At 42.5% G+C, this 24,677-nt stretch overlaps 3 protein-coding genes across 8 annotated transcripts in view; all 3 read right to left on the reverse strand.

Moving 5' to 3' along the window:
* The window catches only part of LOC132261028 (phosphatase and actin regulator 2), a 72,894-nt gene extending 55,315 nt beyond the window's left edge, over positions 1-17,579 (reverse strand). For 4 of the 6 annotated variants that reach the window (XM_059759526.1, XM_059759524.1, XM_059759523.1 and 1 more), the window contains exon 1: positions 1,563-2,276. Coding sequence is in view for 2 of the 6 variants with exons in the window: in XM_059759525.1 (XP_059615508.1) it covers positions 16,234-16,326; positions 17,267-17,366 (193 nt within the window). In the remaining 4 variants the exon portion in view is untranslated. Of the gene's footprint in view, positions 1-1,562; positions 2,277-16,233; positions 16,327-17,266 lie in introns of those variants that run through there. The other 2 variants (XM_059759527.1, XM_059759525.1) reach the window with 2 other exon arrangements.
* A 70-nt stretch (positions 17,580-17,649) lies between these two features.
* LOC132260774 (citron rho-interacting kinase) lies at positions 17,650-23,408 on the reverse strand. The gene is made up of 5 exons (XM_059759096.1): positions 23,213-23,408; positions 23,044-23,141; positions 19,928-22,981; positions 19,370-19,856; positions 17,650-19,304 (listed from the first exon to the last, which is right to left on the reverse strand). Exons 1-5 carry the CDS (start codon positions 23,406-23,408, stop codon positions 17,761-17,763), a joined length of 5,379 nt encoding a protein of 1,792 aa, XP_059615079.1. The 3' UTR covers positions 17,650-17,760.
* Positions 23,409-23,592: 184 nt separating this feature from the next.
* Positions 23,593-24,586, reverse strand: LOC132261172 (FGFR1 oncogene partner 2 homolog). The gene is made up of 2 exons (XM_059759790.1): positions 24,346-24,586; positions 23,593-24,282 (listed from the first exon to the last, which is right to left on the reverse strand). Exons 1-2 carry the CDS (start codon positions 24,478-24,480, stop codon positions 23,674-23,676), a joined length of 744 nt encoding a protein of 247 aa, XP_059615773.1. The 5' UTR covers positions 24,481-24,586; the 3' UTR covers positions 23,593-23,673.
* Between the last annotated feature and the right edge of the window lie 91 nt (positions 24,587-24,677).

Below are 24,677 nucleotides of genomic sequence, written 5' to 3' on the forward strand. Positions count from 1 at the left end.
GTTGTTGGATGAGAACAATTTTTATGTTGAATTTCTGATTTTCTAAACCAGCCGAAAGAATTTTTTCATTAAAAATTCCAAACATCAGCCACGTGAAATTCCTTCCCGAAAAAAGAATCAATAGATAAGGGCACCAATAACTCCACAGCCTCAGTATCTAATTGCCCATTAATCTGTGAATAAATTGACTAGAATGCGTAAAATTTGACATTCCTGACTCATAAATTACTAATCAGTGCCTCGAGTTGACCTCCAAAGCGAATGCCTATTGTCGTCGTTGATCAAGTTCAGGCTCTTATGTGATTTCTCACATGATTCCAATCACCTGGTCTGTGACTAAGACGCACTTCTCGGACCTACATTTATTGCTATTTGAAATTACTATTGGCACATTCCTCTATTTGCCATCATGTTAATCATCAATTACATAAATTCGTTGTGCTTCCTCACTTGAAAATTAAATGAAAATATAGAGCTCTGAATTACATGAAGCAATTCGGTGTGACGCCGAGTCCATTTCTTTGTTCACAACCCAAACAACACTCCTCATATCTTGTTTTTTGAGGGGCTCAAGCACACCTGCCACCTGCCAGGCCCACGGGAACCCTCCTCAAACACACTCACGTATAGTTTAATGTACAACTTTATAGGATTGTCTGGTCTCAACTTCCCCTGTCTGACTTTTCACCCTATCGCCGTTCCTCTTCCACTCACAACATCGTGCATATATGCAACTTATGTGTGATGTCGCAGACAACAGAGAACCAGACATTGGCTAATAATATTATTGGAAACTGGATAAAATGTGAAAGTGCTTAGGAATATCGTTAGATTTACAACTTGCACGTCCAATTAAGATGAAATAGAAGAGAATATGAATCAAAGCGCACATGCTTTACAAAATTTCCACCCAAATCCAATTGTAGCTTCACATTGAAAAGCTCTGTGAAAAATCACTCCCATCTCGTCTAGGTAGAATTTCTCTCTACAGGAAATTCCGTAATTTATCTCTGCGGAGACATGATAAAAAAGACTCCCTCTAATTCTACGTGCTCGTCTTTTTTTTCTCATGTAAGACCAGGCGTCACACACAAAACACTCATCACTTTGGTATTCGTATGTTAATTTTATATGTAAAAAAAATTGCGCTATATAGTTGGTGGTTCACCATCAACTCAAACATATGTCAAGCATGAAGAATTTTGCACCGAAAGCCACGCAAAACAGCGCAATAACCATATTTTTCTCTCTCTCTCTCGTCGAACTTTGAAATTATTATATTTCGCCCCAAAGTGAATTGCACTTCTTTCAGCGCATTTTATTATTGATGACTATGCTGACAATACTTTACTATGGATTGAGTGTTTGTTGTGTGTGTGTGGAAAAAATATGCAAATTCCGATATGCGTCGAAAATGAATGGGATAAAAATAAATCTGGCCAAAATATTGTGTGTGGAATTTCATTCCACTGAAGAGAAGATCTTCTCCGCACTGTTTGGATTGTAATGGAAAAACACACATTTTCTTCACACATTTTGTCTCCTCACTCTTGAGACTTTACCTATTTCTCGAAAATATTTGACATTGCCTCTAAATTGCCGTAGTAAATGCACACGAGAAGAAGAGAAGAAGAAAAAAAAAACCGAATCAACGCAACACACCCAAGAAATGGACAGTGGTGTGAGTTTTGTTGAGGGAAAACACGAATATTGTCTCTCACTTGCACACTATCTCGCCACTCTTCTGTCTCTCTCATAAAATGGTCGGCACAAACGATCTAATTTTACACTCAAGAATTGCATCGATATGATATACATTTGTGGCACATAATTGAAGGAATTCAGCCATGAAGAGACACTGAACAGTTTTCACAGGAGCGCATCACTCTCTCTCTTTCTCTCTCTCTCTCCTCCTCCTCCTCTTAAGCTAATCCATAGGGAAGTTGTATGTAAATTTGGCGGTGGTTTCTTGTAGAAAAAAAATTAGTCTTCTCCGCACAACACAAAATATTCACCACAGGTTGTAACGATAGGAGAATATATAGAAAAATTACTATACAACACTTTCTCACGAAGGACGAGACTTTGCTGCTGCCATCTCACCACAAAGAAGTGCTATAAACGACTAAATTGTCCTCTCTTCTCATCGTAAAACTCAAGCTATACACACATTCCACAATACTCTCCCTCTCTTTCTCTCTTCCCACTCACACACACGCACACACTCGCCGTGCATGCTTAAAAACACTCACACTGCGCCAAAACCCGCCTGTTCGCCATGGAAGCGCGCGCGAGAGAATGAGAGAGAAAAATACAAACCATAAGTTTGCCATAAAAAGATCCCAAACACACACCAACACTCGTGCACGCCATAATTTCTCTCAGCGCTTTGGATAGCATATCTCTCATGGCATTACTTGTCTCTCTCTCTCTCGCTCTCTTCCACTCTGATGTTCTATAAATTTTCAATGGCTGAAGAGGGCAAAGAGAAACATTGCTCCATGTGTTTACCGGTTATTTTTCTCTTCACTAACTCCATCGCACTGCGCAATCTCAGTTTGGTATTACTACCAAAAAGCACGACAAACAAAAGCTCCATCCGGTATCTCATGTATGAGATGCTCATCATCCCATTCATACTCTTTAAAAGTAACACACTTTGACTCTGGCTGAAGAGACTACTTGAATAGACACACACAGGAGAGTCAGAAGACTTTCATGCTTCTCAAATTCTACCCAGAATTCACAGATTGCGAATAATTTATTCACATTACAAATTTAAGCACGTGACGCGGTATCATTTTCATCACAACCGCAGTTTGTACTTTCAAGAATTTGCGGCTATTCGTGGAAACCGTGAAGTATTGAAATCTCTTCACTTTCACTCTCTCTCTCCACATCGAACATCAACTGTATATTTGATTGATGAGGATGATCACAAGTGTGAATAAATCTCACTTATCAATTTTCACACTTCATACAGGTAGCACCATAAATCGCCAATATCTCTCTCTTTTTCTCTCTCTCTACTATTTGCATGATATATCAGCCACTTCATCGCCAACAATTTCCATCCCAGATTACTTTTTCACCTCTTCGACATCCAATATTATTAAATCTGCCTTCCACAGCGTGGGTGGAAAGGGCAGTGAAGATTACAGTGGGTAAACAGCGATGTTCTGAGGCATTCGCGTAGTGCTCGAGTGGCATGAATTCCTTATGACACACATTGATTATGCATTTTACCGCACTATATTCTCATATTCTTCATGTATTTCTCAAACGTCTGTCCCAAATCTACTGAATTATGCGAATTTCAAATAAAACTGAAGGTTATAGAGATTAATTATTAGTGAATTATACCACAATATCTCTGAAATCACAATGAGAACTCATCCAGATATTGTCGAGACCAGCATGAAGCCATATTGAGACTGTATTCCTGAAAGAAACTAAAGGGATATTGGTGGAAAATCAATATCTCACAATACTCAGAGAGAGTCAATCAATTACAGTGTCGCTCTTCCGCTACAGTCAACTGCAGAGGTTGTGCAATAAAACATATCGAGAGAAATCAATTTCTCCCAATGGATTTCATAGAGAAGAATTGCTATCCAGATGGCTAACAGAATGACTACATTTCACAAAAATTGAACCAGCCAATGAGTGACAAAAAAGAGACGAAAATCACACTTTCTGTATGAGTAATGATAATAAGATTATTTCATTAAATATTAATTTGATTTCAACCAAGGACAAAGTGAAAACTGAGACGTGATTCTCAGCAATTCTTCTTCCCATTCTCACTCTTCCACATCTTAAGATTGTTCCGAAATACACACAAAGCAGAGACGAGAAATGATTTGAGATGGAAAGAGCTAGAACCACACTTGATGATGAGTTCAACGTTTGAAGGATGATCACATGAATGATTGACAGAAACAACAAAATATATACGAAGAAAGAGATTTACTTCACATCTCTTTCCCCCGCACAAACATAAACAACGAGACAACTTATGAAGAAAGTCTCTTCTCCAGACTATTAATATCATGAGTATCCTTAGTGGTGATTGAAGCAATAAATTTCGTGTCTTTCCTATTTGAATATTTATCAATATAGTGTACAAAAATAGTAAATAATACAGAATAATTGTACTGTTTCACCTCTTTACGCTATCACATGTAATCTTATTCTAAAATCCACCCTCGAAATGTCTGAAGAAGAGGCAGGATTGTAAGATATCTCATCCACTTTGCTTGCTTGCTCATTGGTTTGTTCATTTTATTGGAAAAACATGAGTTTGTCTTCTCTCATTCCACAGGCTTATTTGATGGCAGATGAGACTAAGATGAAAGAAATTATTTGTATATCGATTTCAAATAAAATTCCCATGAAGAGAGGGATGTTCAAGTGCGCAAAGTGAGAGTATCGAATGAGAAGGGCATGCGAAATAATGAATTCAGCACCCATTCTTCTCGTCAAAGCTCTCACATAACCACCACGCTTCGTATTCGCCCAAAAATCCATTCGCATATCATATTTGATGTTTCATGTATCGGAAAGAGGAAACACAGCAGATAAATATATACATATAAAACATGTACACAGGATATTATGTTCTAGACGATGGTAATATTTCGATATTCTCAACAAATATGTGTGCCGTGCGTGAGGGTGAGAAGTATTCCAGTGCTCTACATGCCGATGATGGTGAGAAAATTAGGACGAGATTTGGTCGAATTTGCACTTAAGCCAAAATCACAAGCAAATCATGTTAATTGTGAAATAGTAGAAGATTTTCTTTCTGCACTTAACATGTGAAATTCATAATGAATTCTAATTTAAAATGGATTTATTCTTTCTTATCCACGATAAGGAGAAGAAAAACTTCATAATAATGTGGGATAAAAATTGCAAAGCTCACAGAAAATATACTTACTTTGCTCATATTCTTCCTAATATGAATTTCCAAAGGAGAATTCCTCCTTAGTTTGCCATTACATAGTATTATAACGACCGTCTTATGTCATTTACTTAGGATATTGAGCTACACTCGCTGTTCTGCACAAGAAAGTGCATCACGAAGAGAATGCACAGCAATTTCAACACACTTCAAGAGTTCATTCTCAGCTATTTCAACTATTGCGATCGCTCATATCATTACCGAAACAAATTCATTTAAACAGGAAACTTTTTCTCAACGTCCAAGAGATAAGACACTGAGAGAAATGAAAGAACAATACAGCAACTATAAAGCCTTTACTTTCTCTCAATTTCAGGAGTCTCTTGTCTTTTATCTCAATTTCTAAGGATGACTCAGAGCGAGAAATTGTTTTCTTCACTCTTGCCGCTCTACATAATGCTATCCAGGGAATTTTCATTAAGTTCAGCATATGCTTAACATTGCCGAGGGTTAACATGAAAACTTCATTTTCACATCTATCAACCATAATACAAAATACACACACCCATTTTCTCTTCTCTATTCTGTGAAAATACTTTGCACAAAGCGATGGAAAGTCATGAGGTGAAAATTCTCTTGTTTAAGATGCGTCTCAAAACTAAACTGAAAATTCACAGAGAACAAAAACACAAGGACTAAAAATAAACTGAGACTAATTAGTCAAAGTATTTCAATAAACATTTCTCACTTGTTCCTTTTCTCTATATTTATCTTAACTTCCAAAGGACTCTTGTGAGCGCCTGGAAATTTATATGTGTCTTTTCCCCGTGTGAAAATGAACCCTAAAATAGCCTCTGTCTCGCGTTCTCTTCCCCACTTTCTCAACACACTGGGAATCTTGTGAGATGGATGAAGGGAAGTTTTCGCTCTCTCTGGAAACATTCTCATTTGTATGTGTGAATCAAATTAGCATAAAACATTGTCTTTCTTGTAAAATGGCAACTTCTTATAGCATGTTATTCAGGTGAACATAAAATGCTAGAGGGTGAGAAGAACTTCACCCACTTTCGACAGCACTTTAAGTGTCCCAAAATGAATTAAGTGCGCTTTAAAGTTATCACAGCCAACAGGAATTTGACTTGGAAAATGCTCTAATTTTCCTACAATTGTTCCCAAAATATTATCACAACGGAACTGCGTCACACGCAAAAAAAAGGACTAACAGGAGAGAAAACTTTACAGGAGTGTTGGAAAAGAACAAAGAATCCTCGAGAGATACGAAAATTCCTCCAACTAATTCAGAGTTACGACACAGGGACCCTCATATCCATATAATAAATAAAAGCATCAACAGGGGAGAATTCAGCTACGCTTATTAGTGCAAATTATGTGAGGACTAAGACTATGTATGGCGCAACACCAAAGATACATAATGTACACCGAAATGAGCTCAGATTAAACATCACACAGAAACACACATGCGAATATGCTGAAGAGAGTGACAGTCAATAATTAAATTTCATACAGTTGATCTCCCAGCGGTATAAAATTAATTATAAATAACCGAATTGATATTTCCCAGCAGAAATGTCTCACCTCTCTTTGCAGGTGTACAAGCATAAACTTTTAATTGCCCCTAAAACCAATAATCGAAGTTTTGATGTTTCCGAGAAACATATCAAGAGCCAATATCGTCAAATCACAGCTGCAATAAATGCCGACACACACACAAATTCACATTCTATATAGTTTATAGACTTTTCCGCCTTTTCCAACACCCCAAAATCCACATTAGCTTCCGCATAAATACTGGGATGATTTTGAAAGTCAACAATTGCAGCGCAAGAGAATAGCATTTAATTCAATTTCATGAGCTTATGCGCTCTGCTTTCACATGCTAAAATATACGATAGCTCCGAAATTACTCCTAGAAATTCCTAGCGGAGGGGCAAAAAAAAAAACACCCTGTCACCAACACAATTGGATGCAATTTCATCTGATGGGTGGATAAAAATATAATAGAACATAACCCCGCGTGTCTTTATGAGGGAATTTTTCAATGTTGCCACTCACAAGCGACATAAAGCTTTTTCGGACGCATTCAGAAGTGCTTTTGGCACACACCCACATGTACAATCTCACACCCTCGCCAACCATTAAACTGCGGCCCCTCTGTTTGCCACCATAAACCCGATCCGGAACACAACACAAATTACAAATCCTCTCAACATGAATTAATTTCATATGCATGAACTGTTTAAATGAAGCACTGAGCAAACAATATGAGACTCCATCGTCTCTAATTTGTCCACGTTCTAAACTTGCCCATTTACTTCTCCACACATCGGGAAACTTTCCATTCTTTTCATCATTTGCAAAACTGCATAATTTCCACTTTAACACAGAACAATTCACGTAATTGTTCTCAAGCCCCCTAAATGAGAATAATAAATTTTGCCGAAGGAACCTGAAACTGGGACAGATTCTGCTTATGCAAATTCGATTTACGTACAGGAATTGTGAGAAAATTAGTCTAATGACAAACATTTATTTAAGACTAGATACGAAAGAAGAGATTGCATTCAAATTTTCCACACATATTATACAAATTTTAATCAAACTTTAACAACTCATGTGTGTATGTCAAAACATTGATTTTCCATCAAGGTAAAATAATCTATAATCAGTGTGAATATTTTAATTGGCAGATAGAAATGTTTACAAATTTACTCAGTTATCGTATCACTTCAGTTGAATTGACTCTCTACCGTGATTGATTGCCTAATTAGACACAATAATTAATTTGATTTTCCCATTTCACAGCAATCGAAAACCCACTGGAAATTATTTCAGTGCATAATTCGGGAAAATGCTGGTAAAATCCTCTCCAGACTTTCATTATATCACCGGAGAAATAAATTATATATGAACTGTGCTTATCTAATTTTTGTCCACACAAAATTCATAGACATCCACAATTTCAGCCACTTTGGCACGTTCAACATCCCTCCGGAACTGAAAGATCCTTGAATTCTGTGATGTAGATTTTAGATTTCCTCATTTTCTGCTACAGAGACATTTGAATTTAGTTTTCCGGACGTTGTATTCTCATATGTACGAATTTCCTTTCGTCCTGTGATATTACTTGGTTATATGAATTTCACATCAAAACAAAGTGCCTCCAGGCCAATTCGTACCTCTCGAAACAGTCACTGCGAAGCATAATATCGTCATCAACATTAAATACAAACAGCATTCACAGACAAAGAGAGAGTGAACACTCATTTTGGGGAGGAAAATGTGAACTCCATCGAGCACGTTCGCATGGAAAATCTTGCTTTACTATACATATAATAGAGATGTGGAAATGAGAAGAGAGAAAAGAGCATGGAAAATGCCAAAGAGAATTATGCGAGAGGATATCGATCGAGAAAACTATACGCTATGAACTTTTCATCCGAAGAAAATCCTTCACCCATTGTGCCCCGATAGAAACTAAAAGCATCCTCACACCTATTCTAATGTACATTGTTTGAATGAGGTGACAATATACACTCTTTGCCACCAGTTTCTTTCCCCTTTTTTTCAACCACCAATGCTGAAGCACGAAGTTGAGGAGTATTTTGCCCTCTTGAGGAGCATGAAAAAGGAGCAAGTTATCACATGTATTCGACACTTTAAGATTGCCTCTCGACAGAATCAATTTAGGGCTCGTTTACCACCCCCAACACACATCTCCTCAATTCCGGGCAAACTTTCCATCACTCCCCACACCCCCAAAGCTCGACAGGGTGTGGAGAGGGAAAAATTAATAAATCCCATGCGATTTCACTCCATCGTGCCCTCACAAATCACCCACTGTTACTCCACATCAATAAGATCAACACTCTCTCCACGACTTCTTCACTTTTTCCACGCTTCACACCCGGAAAATCTTCCCCATCCGGGGCCAGGGGAGGACGGAAGGGGTCACACGAAAGGGGCGAAAAATGCTTTGCAAGGTAGTAAAAGTCCCAAGTGTCCACTTCAATTTACTCACTGTTCATTTCCCCCGAAAGAATCACAAAGTTATACATTTTTGCCTCTTTTTCCCACACTTTTTCCGCCAGAAAAACTCAAGAAATTACATATATATGTAGTATGTCTTTTCTCCAATCTCCCTGTTTGTGTCCTATTCACCAGCAAAAGTCTCCCTCTCTCCTTGACATCAACTCTCGAGTAAATAAATTCACCCAGAGAAAGAATCACAAAGGAATATTAAATTGCTCAACAATGGGAAAGTTACGTCCATTTTCCTGTGCACAGAGATACACGGTGAAATTCGTCTTCCCTTAATTCTGTCCCTTTTCTGCTTTATATATCTTCATTTAGTCCACATAATAGCTCAGTGCCTGTTATCCTTTTAACTCAATATTGCTTATCTGGTAGCTTTTTGTAAAGAAACGTGACGCTGGGCAAAAACTACATTTCTCTCTCTCTTTATTACAACAACTTCTTCTAATTGGACTTCATTTTTTATACTCCAGTGAGAAATATTTGCAGACTCAATGTGGATCAGACTGAGAATTGTTCTGACATGACGGTTTGTTTCATTTCAATACAATCATGCCACCAAATTTGTCGCTATATGCAAATTGGCGCTTGATAAAACATTGCTCACGCGGAAAAAGCCTCCAAAGCCAAACCTTACCGTGTTCACTTCTGCAAGATATTAGTTGACATAGCCTTGTGTATATACGCACCGTTCGGAGATATATTTAGAGGACAGGAGGCAAAAAATGGCTGGAATTTATCAGACGCATGTAATGTTCAAACAGTATCTGAGAGACGCCCCGAAAAGGCGGCCTACATATTGGAGAAGAGGAGAAAAAAAAGGATAACGTGGGAAGTATGTAAGTCGATTATATCTTTTCTTGCCTCCCAAAACTTCCGAGCTTTTGAGGGGGGGAGAGGAAGCATCATAAAATACACAATAAATGTTTAAATTTCCGGTTCAATTTGTATGAAAAAAAGGACTCAAAAGCATATCCCATTTAGTTCTCACGTGATGTATGTTTGTACAATCTCCCTCTCCTCTTCCTCCTCTTGGGCTTTTTGCCTTTTGCCCACACCTTCAAAAAGGCGCTCTGGATATTAATAGAGGTATATCAATGACAGAAATAAATTGCCATCCTCTGTGTGACACAGAGGAATATTAAAAATGCCTCATGACGTCACTTTCAAGCAGTGTTTTTGCAGCCAAATCTTTACCTTTACTGCCTCTCTTCGATGACAATCTCAGCGGGGAGTTTCGACGGAAGGAGCTAAACATAGCTGTGACACGGGAAGAACACACCCTCGAGAGATTCCCCTATTAGTTAACACAACCAAACTTTCAAGTTCAACACGATTCAGGCAGCTTTTATCCTCTGTCTCACACTTCTTCTTCTTCTGAAGGATTTTTTGTGTTAGCAAAAAGAGAGCGAAACAGAGCAAGAAAAAATGGAAGAAATCTAATTTCAGCAACTTGTCTTCACTGAATTCACTTCGTCCACTGAATGCTAAAGTCTATCACGATAGCATTTATTGGCTGAAATTCTCTCACACCTTAGAACATATTCATCCGCCCTTATCTTATCTCACCAATTCCCCATCGAACACACTTAATCATTCACTTCTCTCACACATAATTTCACTGCTGACTCCTGATAAGATATTGACTAAACACACACTGTCAATTACTGACTTCCATAGTGCTGAACTTTTCAATTAAAATTGTATGAAAGCCCACAAAGAAGGGCAGCCAGGATAGAGTCGGCAATCACATAAACAATTTCACCTCTGAGTTCGGGATCTATTGAGGGTTATCGAATCAACTATTTATCAAAAGGGTTGGCAACAGTCCCTCAACTTGTCTCATAAAGACACCATAAAGACCCGAGTGCGCTTCACTACGTTCAATTTGATGTATTCCTTTAGACAAAGCAGAGATATAAAAGGCTGGAGAGCAAAGGTCAACTTATGTAAATCTATGAGAAATTGTTAATAATATCCCAATTTTACTAACATCATAAAGAAATACATAGATTTTCATTCTTTACGTAGATAAAAGCTTGTATTTACAAGTTCATAGATCACAACTATAAAACTCTATTGTGTAGAAACTCTTCATAACACAACAAATTTTTACTGTAACTTACAGAATTTGTGAAATAAAAGCGTTGTTGCAACATTATGGATTTCGTATTTCAGTTCATAAAAGCTACCAATTTGGTGTTGCAACTTTACGTTTAACGTATTAATAAAATACGAACGAAAACGCGTTGCAAGGCAAGGTTTGGGTTTATTTAATACGAATCTCAGTGACAAGACATCTTCATCCGCGACTATCCCAGACATTAGACGTGTTTCTGATGGGATTTTTGAAGGATTCTGCTAGCCAGAATGTCCGGAAAACTGTCTTTGTTGTGACATTTCATCACAGTCGCGTTTTAGAACTCGCAAAGAAGAAACAGAAACCAAAAGTACTTCTAAATCGCTGGACGCTCGGAAACACATAACCTCAATCTGGTGCATTGAAATTTGTTTGTACTGCCGTCTTCTACTTTAAATTTATTCCTTATTGCAAACAGTGTTGGTCAAACAGCTTCCTAGTAAGCTAGTACCACACTCTAAATTCTTATTATCGTGCCCTCCTGTACAAAAATCCCTCCTTGTAATGTCCCTTTGGGACTCCAATATACATCCAGTGATAGGGCTTTTCCATCGTTTTGCCCTTGAGGATGGTAAGCAACGCTAAGACGGCGATGGACGCATGGGGGGTGGGGCAGATAATAATTGAAATAAACTAAACTAACTAAACTAACTAAACTAAATGTACACAAATGGCCAGAAAAATCCTATTTTACATTCTTCTTTCTTGTCGTTTCAGGGCTTGTAGAAGATAAAATCACCACTTTCGTAAATTTTATAAATCGTAATATTGGAACACTTTTTTACGAATTCATATTTTTCACAGTTTATTTAATATGTATGTTATGAAAGTAAAGTTGGAACGACGCTAAAATGATATAAAATTAAAGCCTGAGAATGTTTTAACATAATTCTACGTGAATTTATTGGGTAGTGTCTCAAGTAAGCACTTTAAGAAGAAATATTTTCAATGGTGTGGAAATTTGAACCATTTTACATCTAATCCTCGGAATGTCTTGCCAAAGGGATAATTAAACTGAGAAAACACTTGCAGAGGAACAGCGCAGTGGAATTCCTCTAAAAAGGACGTAAACACAATTAACGACGAGATGGGATGAAATTTAATGAGCAATCAATGTCTGCGTGGAAACCCTTTCATGTGACCCCTGAAAAGACAAACAACACAATAAACTCACCCAGCAATGCCCAATCTCATTAGGCATCAGAGAAATATTAATCAATTTATTGTTTGTTTTCCATCAACTCAAGGCATTATTGCATTCTTCGGAAACAATTCGTTCACCATCAGGATTTGTGTTTGCATGCAGCCATAAAAGCTGTGTATGATGAAGCGATGAATATTCCTAAACTTTGACGCCAAACTGGCGTCTGACCTCGACGTATTAAAAAATGAACACATCCCCGAAAAGAGATATTCTCTCGTGAATAAACCACCCTCTGTGGTGACCTCCAGCGGAAAGATATTCTCAACATCCTTCTGCGAAAAACCCCGCGCTCGCCTTGAAAATTTATTCAATATTGCGCGCGTGCCAAAGATTCTCCTTCTGTCCACGGAGGAGGCAAAAGTATTCTTTATCCAAAAACTTCCCAGCGAGCAATGAAAATTAATGGCAAATGAGAAACGGAGAGTGACTGGGTAGAAACAGCGCCCAAGAAGAGAGAAATTCCTCTCCTCTCAATTGCTCCTTTGACCGCGCGCGTATTACCGTTTAATATGATGGGCAAATGTTGCGGAAATCACGGGGTGAATCGATAAAAAAAATACCACCCGCCGCCCATTAATTGAATAAATAGAGGCCACCCTGGCGGGGGTGAATGGAAAAGCTTTCGTCAGTCAGCGTGCTGTAGAAGGAGGCGAAAAAGTGATTTACCTTTGCGATACAGCACAAATTGTCCATCACTGTGACTGTGGCTCAACATAGGACTCCTGCAGCGCGATGGAGGTGCCGAAAGTGCCAAAGGAGCTCCCCATGGACCAGAAGGATCCACTTTGATTGCAAATTTGCTCCTTCTCCTGCGATGTCTCCGCCCCAGACGCTCAATCGTCTTCTCCTCCTCACAGTATTCCTCCGTCATTCAAATCACACTTGCTTCTTCTCCTCACTGAATAACATTTTTTTGCCAGACAAGGAGTAAGGGTTGTTTTTCCTTTCACTTACAAAGTATATCACTTTATCTGCACCACACGCATCACATCAAAAAGAAATTCCCTCCGCAAATCCTTAATAGATAAATTGCCTTCACACAGAAGCACACGATATAAATTCAACACCATGAAATACAACATGTTCTCCTTGGATCCTATTATGTGGCGAGGAATTGAATGAATTAAATTGAATTACTTAACACACCACAAAACAATTTAATTTATTCCAATGACACACATCGAATCCTTCAGGCGAGGCTCAACATGTTGGGCCATCATAGATATGGTTGCAAGACATCCAGAGGCAATTTACATTTCTTACTCACGTCTTCAATGAAATGCGGTGTAATAAAATAAAATATCGAATCAGCTGCATTCCCATTTTCCCTTCCTTTCTTCTCAGGGTGTTTTCCACTGAAAAGAATCCCTCTGAAAGTTGCACCATTTATTGTTTGTCAGCAACACAGTGCAATAGTGATGCTTTGCAGTCGATTTATGAATTTAGGAGAAAAAAAATCAAGAACTCCTTAAAAAACTTTTTAGTTTTCCCCGCAACAATATCAAGACATAATGTGATGTTTTGCAGAGCTTTCTGAACTTTGGAGATTCTCAATGTATTAAAAACGACGCTACTGTCTCAACTTCATTTATACTGCACTCGGTTGACCCACTTTAGAAGGACCTCCCTCGCCATTCAGCTGAGACTTGCAGCCAGTCGAGATAAAAGATATAAAAAACGACTTTAATCATGCTTACATGTGCACAATTTCTTAAAGAATTTACCCAAAAAAAAGCCATGAGTTTGCCAATCTAGATAGGAAAGTGTCGATTTATTCTTATTACGGAAAATCCCACGTTGGAAAATTCAATTATTGAAAAGAAATAGAATCTAAATTCCCTTTTTTTGGAATGCTTCATCTGAGCTTTAACGTCCCACTGTCATCATTCACATTTTAATCCTTGTGATTCTGCACCCTTGAGATTTCACGAGAGTTTCACACTTTAACCGGATTTACCGCCAATACCCACTTGGCTCAGCAATCAGACTCAAAGTTGCGCGGGTTAGATTAAGCGTTGGGAGAATGGAAATAAATTAGGGAATTAAAAACCTAATGACATGCTCACAGTGGAATTCAGCGTGGCAGTAAATCTTTCGATTTAAAGCGGGAAATCCTACCCTTCAGCATTTTATACATTGTGTATTGAAGGACACAATATCTTGGGCTCCTGCTTTAAGATTCAGAGCAGCAATTTAAGATTTTTTCCTTCCTCTCCTTTAGCTGCCATTCGAAAAACCCTCCCATAAATCAGGCAACAGAAAGAGAGAAAAAAGAGGAATAAGAGAATAAGAAACATTGGTGAGAAGAGTGAAAATACCAGCCAGAAAACACCACACAAACCACAATCTTTCTCCTGAAATGATGATGATGATGGGGCGGATTACGTAATCCGCTTAGAATATTATAAAACTTCATTCCCATGTCCACCAGAATGCCACTTTATACTTCTTCTCTTGGTACATGTTTCACAGCGAACGCGAGAGAGAAAACATGAAACATATTAAGAGAAGCATGGATTCTGCAAAAGATTCCTTTTCCTCAACATTTACTCCATTACGCGTCCCTTCCTTCCCTGCCAATTCCTCCTGCAAACACACAAACTCACGATTCCTCCTGAATCCTTCCAACCATATCGCAAATATTATAGAGCATAAAGATGCGAGAAGAAATTCTTATGAAAAGATTATCACGTCATTTTTTTCTTCTTTCCCTTCAATACTTTAACATTCATGGCAAATCTTTCCACCAATTTCTCTTTTATATCACAGGAAATTTACAATTTCACACGTCAAGGGAGGTACTTAAGTCACACTTTCACTGAGGATTTTTGTCACGAGATTCTCTCGATCCATGGATTTTTTTTTTCTTTAACACAAACACAAACTCTGGTTTGATCTGAACAGGAAGAATGCCAAGACTGAACTGCGTAGCGAAACGAAGCAGGATATAAGGTCGCGCCAGTGTGGAATTCGTTCCAAAATATACCCCAAATGAGAGACTTTCGCCAAAGGACACAGCGAAGAGAGAGAGGAGAGAGATTGAGAGAACATTTTTGGGGCTTCTGGCGAATCTCATGGACCGGCAAAGTTTCAGCTGCAACACGAGAAAGGCTTCTGTTACGGCACAATACCTTGCAAAGGGCTGAGATTCTATCGAAAGTCACTCGACGATACTGTGAAAGCTCTGAGCTTTTCCAAGAATGTGTATTAATTAGCTTTCCTGGTAAATTTATTGCTATTTCGGTCGTATTTCTACATATTTTCTCACAATTTCTGTACTGAAAATAGACTTTGGAAGTATATTTTGTCTACGAATTGAGACGAAAATATCGCTAATCAATCACAGACACTATGTTTATTAGCAATATCTGTGAATTCTTCTTGAAATACCCAGAAAATCACGAGCAGAGTGAATTCTCCGATTTCTCGAAATAAACTCTTACGCGACCTTTAGGAAAATGTTCAGTATTCCAAGAGAACCTTCACATCTTCGAGATCCTGAGCAACAACAAAAAAAAACTCCTCCGAAAGACCAATTTAAGGATAACAAATGGACTTTGCGAGAAAAGTCTTTTGCGCTAAAGTGTCTCTCTTTTGGAGCATCACTGGCACGCCCCAACCCTCGTCGTGGAGTCGACAATGGCATTTCAGGGGTGGCCAGAGCACGACCTTGACTGTCTTACGCCCTCCTTAAAATCCTCTCAGCCTCGGCGCCACACATGTGACCGAGAATTATTCAAAATCACCCGAGATGTAATGGATTGAGAAATTTGGGCGGCATTTCTCCTGCACGCTCGACAGTGTTTTGAGGGTCAAGTGAGAGGCTATTATTGAGACATCCTTTCGCACGCCTTGTTTCAAGCGCTCAGAAGTGAGAATGCCAAAAAGGGTTGAGAACGGGTGAAAATGGGGAGTAAATTTTGGACTTACCTTCTTCATTTTCCGCACTTTCATCAATCTGCATCGCTTTTTCCCCTCCATCTGAATCCTTCTTCTCACACTCAAGCGAAAACGCACTGGAATCTGGAAGAGAGCACGAGAAAATAGGCTCCAAGTCATGAGAGAGTCACAAGAATTGTGTATTTCCAGTTAATGAACTAAAGGAAAATTAAAATTAAAAGAGATCTTGAATTATGCTGCCTGAATGCTGGCCAATCGCTGACATGACTCTGCGAGATTTCTCCGTGCGTTTCTGGGCAGAAGCTTGAAGATTTGCCCAAAGACAATGTGAGGCATGCTAAAGAGTGATGGATACGGGGCGACAGTGGCGTGATTTTGCATGAAAACATCCCTTGCCGGAATTATGAGCTTGTTCTTCGCCTTCAGAGACAATTCTTGGAGATTCCTGAAGCTCCTGTGAACACTCTGTTGATTTATCATTGGAACGTAGCGCGAGATGGAGAGAGAAATGCTGAAGCCCGAGTGAAATCTCGGCGTGAACGTGGCACAGAGTGAATCGGCTATTCTCTGTGTGATCAGCGTGAAGTCCTCATCGTAGTTCAGCAGGCGGAATCGTCGCTCTTGAAAGCTTCCGGACTGTATCAGCCACTCAATTGGCACACTGTTGGCCAATTTCCGGGCCCTTGAGCAATTGTAGAAGCCCCCAAAGGCCTCCCTGACCGCCGGAGCAGTGTCTGTGTGATGCGAGAAGCCACACTCTGCCATGAGGAGATAGAGAAGAGTCACAAGGAGGTTTTCCGGTGTCAGGAAGCCTCTTGGGACACGCTCCAAAAGGATTTTCATGTGCTGAGGCATCAAATTGAGCGTCGCCTCCTCCACCAAATACACTTCATCGCTTCCTCTATGCTCCCTCTGATCCGCTGCAAAACAATAGGCATCCTTTTATGTCCCGGAAAGCATTATGGGGAGGACACACAGAGCAGGTGAGAAACATTGACAGCCAATTGTGAGGTTAGATCGAACTCCATACCGTTTAGCATGCAAATATGTATGATTTCCATACCAGTCTCCTCACCTGGTGACTCCCCAGCATCTCCTGCTGCATCACCGCGAGTGATATCCTCACTTTCCTGGCCAGGAGACTCCTTCACAGCCGACGCCATAGAGCAAAAGCCACCCACACAACACACTCAACTTTCACACCGAAAATCACAGCTGTGTCTGGTCAGAAAACCAGCATTAACACGTGAAATGCTTCGTCCACTCACTGTGCAGTACCTGGACAGGTAGAAACACTGATTATCACAAGAATTACATGGAATTTTGACCCAGAAAAGCCTGTTGCATTTTTGTCGGTCTTCACATTCAACAAGTCATGCGACAGAGCCTCTGGTGGACAGCACGCGAATCGCAGATAAACCAAAATTCAACGAGTTTCCACCAGAAATTTCAAGATTTATTATCAAGATTATAAAATAGATAGTACTAACAATTCAAGAAGCAAAGTGATAAGATAATGTGGGCAAGTACAAAAATTTTGTCAAGCGAATAATACTCTCAAACAGCAAAACTCTTCACTCTCTTCAGCGATCCGGAAGAGGAAGTCTGCGGCGAGGAGGACGCCGTGCTGATGGTGGTGAGAGTGTCGAGAGAGCCAGTAAGAACTTCCCCCAGAGCCTTTCCACCATCCACCAGAACCATCTTCTGCTCCTCCGTGTCATTCTCCGTCGCGAGCACATAAACTCCCAACTTTCCGGCACTGCTGAGGATCTTCGGTCGTGGCAATGCAATGAATGATCTCGGATCATCAGTCATCTCCGCCTGAGCACTGTCCTCCACGTCGAAGGCATCTCTTGGCAAGCAGCGACGAATGCGAATCACCTGAATCATGTTGTAGTGCGTCACGAACAAGATGCCATTGCGGAAGGAGAATCCTGTGGGTGTGTATGTCCAGGAGATGTTTCCCGGACGACTGCGACATCCGTACTCATCGGTGAACACGCCGTACTCGCTGAAGCACAGCAGAAACTCACCCTCAGTGATCTGGAAGGCTGCCATGGGCTGCCACGAGCGACTGGACGCGAGGCTGGCATCCGACAAGTCCACAAACTCCTCCGCCGTCAGGCTGTCCAGGTCAATCTCGAAGAACTTGTCTGAGCTCACGATGGCCGTGTGCCGTGTGAACAGGACGCCAGTCACGGGAGTAGCCGTGTCCAAAGTGCGCGTGGGTCTGAACTTTCCAATGCCCGTGTCGAAACGCATGATGAGAATGCGCGAAGTCGTCGCGGCGATCACGATCGCCTCGTCCAGACGCTCATTCTCCCCGCGGATGCGCGCAAAGTGCCAGCGTTCGTTGCTCTGACGATTGGCAAAGGGTAAATTGAGCACAGACACTTCCAGTTTCTCCGCCTGCGGCTGCTGCAATCCCGGCAAACGACGTCCGCGCGCCAAGAGATGCCTCAAATCGCACTGATAGAGATGCTCTCCGCCATTCCCGATGAGAATCACCTTGGCCAGAGTCGGTGTGATGGCGATATAATTCACACAATCCAGTCCTTCGATGGGAATCAACTGCTGACTCTCTTGCAGATGCAGAGAATAAAGTCCAGTCTCACAACCCAGAAGAATTGTCTCATCATTCACCTCATAGATGCAATGCACGAGAACTGGAGGAGACAAATCCGTGGGCTTGAACAACAACTCCCCGCGATAAGAGTCTCCAGTCGTTGTCTCGTAGACATCCCGTTCAGTGGGTCTGGCATCCACCTCATCAATCGCCTCCAGAGGTGGCAAAATCGACTCTCCGTCGCAGGACGAAGTGACTTTTCCTCTGCACTTCCTGTGCACAGTGCAGCGACACACGCGACAGCGCCAGAAGGTGTTGCTGGTCATCACCGGATCATGGCACACGATGCAATTCACACCAGGCTCATCCGTGCCCTCCATCGTCATCTCCAGATGATGCATCCTGTACGAGCGCTTCCCGCTCGAGTGACGCGACAGTGTCTCCTCCTCACGCTTCTGGAACTCCTTTCTCTGCTCCTTCTCGCTCTCCACATCACTGGCTTGCTTCGGTTCCTCCCAAACAGGCGCCGAAGGCTCTGAAAAAGGACACACAAATTCCAGTTTGCAGACATCAATCTCTCAAATTCACATCTCAACTCACCTTTCATTGACCGAATCTCCGTCTTTGCCTTCAGCAATTTCTCTGTCAACTGACTATTTCTATCCCTCGCCTTCTTCAACTGCTCCTGCGTTGTCTTCAGCTTCCCCGTGGTCATCGGAAGCGTCACATTTGGTGTCACATTCTCCTTTCGATGGGAATCCGAACCACCAAATAGCTTCTCCAGCAGATTCTTCTTCTTCTGCGGCAATTGTTCCACTTTTGCCTGCAGATAATCAATGAGTTTCTTGTGCTGAGCCAGAGTTGCTTCACACTTTATGTCCCGCTGAACATAGTAGTTCTTCTGCTCAGACAGAAGCCCGTTCAGATGATCAATCTCATGCTTATGCTCTGAGATCTCCATTGAGGCCTCGCTGAGTTCGTGCGCCTGGCGACTAATCTCCTCCTTGGCCATGAACAAATCCGTGAGGATCCTTGTGTTCTCCTCCTTCAGCGAGCGCACCTCATCCATGTAGCTTCTGCTGACCAACTGGAAAGGAAGAGAAGAAAAAATGACTTAATTTCATTCACTAATTTGCTGACAAATGTCTTTAAGCTCACCTGCAAATTATCCACTTCGTTCTTGGTCAACTCCAACTGCTCCTGACCATCAATGAGATTAGTCGTTGTCTCCACGAGATGCGTCTGCGCTGCTGTAAACTCCGACGACACCTTCTCCAGCTGATCTCTCGCATCCACCAGATCATTCTGACTCTGCAGCAATTTTGCCTCCACGGCGCGCTTCTCCGTCTCCAGAGTGTGAATCATTTGCTTCAGTTTCAGCGAATTCTCCTCCTTAGCACGCAATTTCGCCAACAACTCATCCATGGAAATCTTCTGGCCAGCATTTAACTTCCTCTCAGCATCCACCATTGCCTCCAGTTCCGTGAGTTGGACTTCCATCACGTTGCACGCCTCCTTCAGATAACCATACTGCATCTGGAAGTTCTCCAATTCAGCCTGAATGTCACCACGCTTGTCCTTGTTTCGCTGCGCTTCCTCGCGCTCACGACAAATCTCCTGATTGATTTTCTTATTCTCCACATTCAGCGATTTATTCTCCTGCTGAAGTGTGCAAAGTGTCCTCTTGCCATCCTCAATAATCTCCTCCAACTTCTGTATTCTCGCCATATGTTTCCCCACGAGAATCTTCTGATCCATCAACTCTCGCTCAGAAGTGCGCCAATGCTGAGTCTCCTTGTCAACTGACGCCCGCAGATGATCAATCTCCTTCTGAATGCGCTCAATCTCTCTACTCTTGCTGGCCAGCATCTCTTCGTCACTTCTCAACTTCGACTCCAGCCTGGATTTCTCCTCCCCAAGCTTCCTACACTTCTCCTCCATCAACTCTGCACGTCTGGACTGCAGCTTCGCCTCTCCCTTCAGCTCCTGATTGTCCTTCTCGAGCTTCCACATGGACAACATCGCCGTGCGTGCTTGTTGCTCAGCAACTGCCACATTCTTCGCCTTCTCCACCTCTGCCGCAATCCTACTAGCTCTCGGAGCACTTCTCCCAGTATCTGTGGACTCCAGACGAGCAATAACTGCCTCCAGACGCTGCGTCATGGCCTCCAATCCATCCGCTCGCCTCTTTTCTGCCTCAACACGCTCATTAGCACGCTCCAAATCCGTTCTCCATTGCTCCTCAACAGCCTGATGAATGTCCTGGAAGCTGCTCTTGCAGCTGCGGAAGTTGTCATCGAGATTGACGGAGGAACGATGACTCTCGGCTGTGTATTTTTCAATTTCTGCATGGAGATTCTGATTCTCCTTCTCCAGATCGTCAAACTTCACCGTCAATTCTTCCAATTGTCTCTCCAGAGTCACTTTCTGCTCTCTCATCTTCCGATTCTCCTCAATCTCCTGCGTCATGCGATCACGCAGATCAACTGACACGCGTTCAGACACTCTTCTGGCATCCTGAAGGATCGTCTGCTTAGCTTGATGACTCTCCAGATCCTTCTTGAACTCCTTGAGAGCCTTTTGCGTCTCGCGATGGGCGTTTTTCTCCTCATTCAAGCTCCTCTTCAACTCCTGAATCTTACTATCGTAAACTTCCTCCAGATTCCTCATCTTTCCCTCAGATTCCACGCGATCGCTGCTCAGTTGCTCCTTGGATTTCTTCTGCACATCTCTGTACTTCTCAATTGTGTCCAACAATTGGAAACATTCGGTCTTCTTCGCCCTCAATTCCACCTCATTGTTACTCAATTTCTCATTCAAATGCGCTATTTGAGCTGCCTTTTCCGCAATTTGCTTCTCATACGCTTGATCAGAAGTGTTTTTGATCTTTTCCCACTTCTTCTTGTTCGACCGCAAGATCTCAGTGATTGTCGTCTCATTCTTAATGCGCTGATCTTCCTCAACCTTCAGTGAACTCTTCAGCGTCTTCACCTCAGTCCTGCACGATGCCAATTCCTTCAGCTTCTCCCGCAGTTGCTCCTTCAGCGACACCACCTCAGCTCGTGCCTCCTTCAGATTCCTCTCCGCTGATCCCTTCTCAGCAATGCTCTTCTCAGCACTGATCAGTTTGTTCTGCAGCACACGAATCTCTTCGCACTGCGCCTTGCCCAGACGCGTCATTTCCTTCACTTTGGCGTCGTGATGCTTCTCTGTGGGACGCTGGAGCTCTTCTGGCACAGCCGAGGCCTCCTCATGGATGAATGAGTAGCCGATAAATGGAAGATTCTCCCCGGAAAACTCTCCATTCCTCGGCGCCGCCGAAGTGCTCTTGGTCAAGTATGTGTTTCTCCTGCTCTTCCTGTCCACATCCTCGAAATTCGACACATCATCGTCACTCTTCAGCGTCGGTATGATCGGAGGCTCTCGCTGTCGCAAGCCACTCCACATGAACTCCCTGAAGAACGGATGCTTGAGGATCCTGGCGTGCGTCAAGCGATTCTCCGGCCCTGTCAGGAGATTCTCAATGAGATGCCTGAAGGGCTCGCTAGTCTCCAAGTGTTCAGGATAAGTCAATCTCGGTCTGAATGATGATTTCTCGCAATGCGCGAGAATCTTAGCGTAAGTCTCATTGACGCTGTCGTGATGAAAAGGCGTGACTTCAGTCACCAGCTCGTATCCGATGATTCCCATCGACCAGAAGTCACAGGATGCATCGTGGATGGTTTTCTGACCCTTTCCGGCACTCGTGAGGGCTTTCAACAGCTCCGGAGCGATGTAATCTGGCGTCCCGACCGGTGATAAGCTTATAACGTTTCCGTCTTTATTGATCAGCGCCGCATTCCCAAAATCCGCCAGCTTCAGGTGACCACAGCGATCCACGAGGATGTTCTCTGGCTTCACGTCCCGATGCACGTAACCCATCTGATGCAGGGCATTGAGGCCCAGCGTGAGTTCCGCCAGATAGAATCTTGCCGTCTCCTCGTCAAATGCCCCATTGCGGATCATCAAACTGAGCAGATCTCCGCCTGGAAGATATTCCATGACCAAGTAGAGATTCCTGGCGTCCTGGAAGGCGTACTGAAGGGACGTGATCCACTCTGACGCCCTCATGGCCATGATATCTCGCTCCTCCTTCACCTGTGACGCCGTCAAGGCAGACTTGCTGATCTGCTTCATTGCGTACACATCCTTTGTGCTCTTCTCCACAACCAACTGCAAAAACACCACGCCATTAATCTCCCTCCTCACACCCTCCCACATCTGTCTATCCTTACATGAACGTCGCCAAAGTAGCCCTTCCCGATGAGACTCTTCACGGAAAAATCCTCCATGCTCACTCGAAGCAATTTTGTCTGCTCGACTACTGGTTTGTCTGCAAGGATTGCGCAAAAAACAGCCCTCTTAGTTTATTCACAAACTCTCCCTCACTCTCGTCATACTCACATTTGGTCAGAAAATCTGCCACATTGCGATCAGATCGCTTCACTTTTTCCCTGCTGCACTCGTCGAAGAGCACAATAAAGGCGTCGAGGAGCTTTTCTCGGTTGAGGCCATCCTTGGACGCCGCCTCATTTCGCCCTAAAATCTCCTTCGTGAGACGCGTGCTGCGCACACTTATCGCTTCTTTTGACACAGACATGCTTAAGCAACACTTGTGGACACTTTTCACGCAATACTGGGCATTTTCCACTGGGAAAATTGAGAAAATGTGTAAAAGCCGCGCACACACAACACAAACCAAACTTTTGAATGAGAAAGACGGTTGCACTGACAATCACCCTCAGCGCCTCTACAAACTCACCCAGTAAAACAACAACCCGGCTGTAATTCTCCTTATATTTATTCAATTACCATCTGGGCAGGACTCGCAATAAATAGCTTTGATACATTTGGGAAATGCAAGATTATTCAGATTCCTTCTCCTCCGGCTTCGACGAGGACTCCGCAGGAGGCTTCACCATCTCCACCGTCAGGTTCTTCTCACTGCCTGTGTCCTTCTCCTCCAGCGTCTCCTCGTCGGACTGATCGCTCGTCTGCACAGATTGCTCAATGCGGTAACCGTCCGAGCCGTAATTGAGAGAGCCAAATTGCCGGGAGATCTGCAGCATTTCCCTGAGTCCCTCGTTCTCCCGCACGAGCCGAATCAAGCCCTCCGTCTCCCTGTGGATCTGCTCCTCGTCCATCGACGCCGCCTTCTGCATCACAGCAGCCATTTCCAGGATCTTCTCGTTCTGCTGCTTGATAATCTCATCCTTCTGCTGCAGGAAGTTCACATCCGGCAGATCCAGCTTGTTGCTCAGCACTTTAAGCTGTGTGTGCTCCCGGTACTTGGTCATGATGTGCTCCATCGTGCGCTGATAATCCTCCAGGCACGCCTTCAGCTCGCGATTCTCCTGCTGGATTTCCCGCATGTGAGGATTCTCTCGGTTCTCCTGGTTGATGATCATCACGAGTTCCGCATTCGTGTGACCCCCTCGAGCGACCCTATTCAGCGCCTCCGTGTCGTCCTGAAGCTGCACAAGAGAAGCATTTGCCACAGAGATCTCAACGTCACCAAGAAGCGCCGGAAAACTCACCATTCTCATTGACTCGAGCTTCTTGTTCAGCACCAAACACTTGAAATACAGACTCGACGCGAACTTGCTCTGCTCATTCAGACGATTCGCCGCCAGCTTTGCGTCCATTATGATCTGTTCCAGCGTGATTGACATGATTTTGTGACTACAATTGCTACAATTTGTGGGAAAAACGCAAAATACTCCACTTCTCTCGCCCTTTTTTCTCTGACACTCTTTTGTTATTCTCCCGTCGCGCTGGCATGCCAGCAAACAGCTGGTGAGAAACTTCGAAAGCCATCTTCGAAAAATAAAGCTCAAATCACAAACGAACGCTGATGAATTGCTGCACT

The sequence above is a fragment of the Phlebotomus argentipes genome, unplaced genomic scaffold (assembly GCF_947086385.1).
Source record: "Phlebotomus argentipes unplaced genomic scaffold, Phlebotomus argentipes genome assembly scaffold_18, whole genome shotgun sequence".
NCBI lineage: Eukaryota > Metazoa > Arthropoda > Insecta > Diptera > Psychodidae > Phlebotomus > Phlebotomus argentipes.

What these genes read in the sequence shown, in the direction of transcription:
- LOC132260774 (XM_059759096.1), bottom strand. Translation starts at nt 23,408, where the DNA reads ATGTCTGTGTCAAAAGAAGCGATAAGTGTGCGCAGCACGCGTCTCACG. An exon ending in GGCAGATTTTCTGACCAAAT is followed by an intron (nt 23,142 to 23,212) that starts GTGAGTATGACG and finishes CAATCCTTGCAG; the next exon opens with ACAAACCAGTAGTCGAGCAG. An exon ending in GGAGATTCGGTCAATGAAAG is followed by an intron (nt 19,305 to 19,369) that starts GTGAGTTGAGAT and finishes GTCCTTTTTCAG; the next exon opens with AGCCTTCGGCGCCTGTTTGG.
- LOC132261172 (XM_059759790.1), bottom strand. Translation starts at nt 24,480, where the DNA reads ATGTCAATCACGCTGGAACAGATCATAATGGACGCAAAGCTGGCGGCG. An exon ending in AGCTCGAGTCAATGAGAATG is followed by an intron (nt 24,283 to 24,345) that starts GTGAGTTTTCCG and finishes TCTCTTGTGCAG; the next exon opens with CTTCAGGACGACACGGAGGC.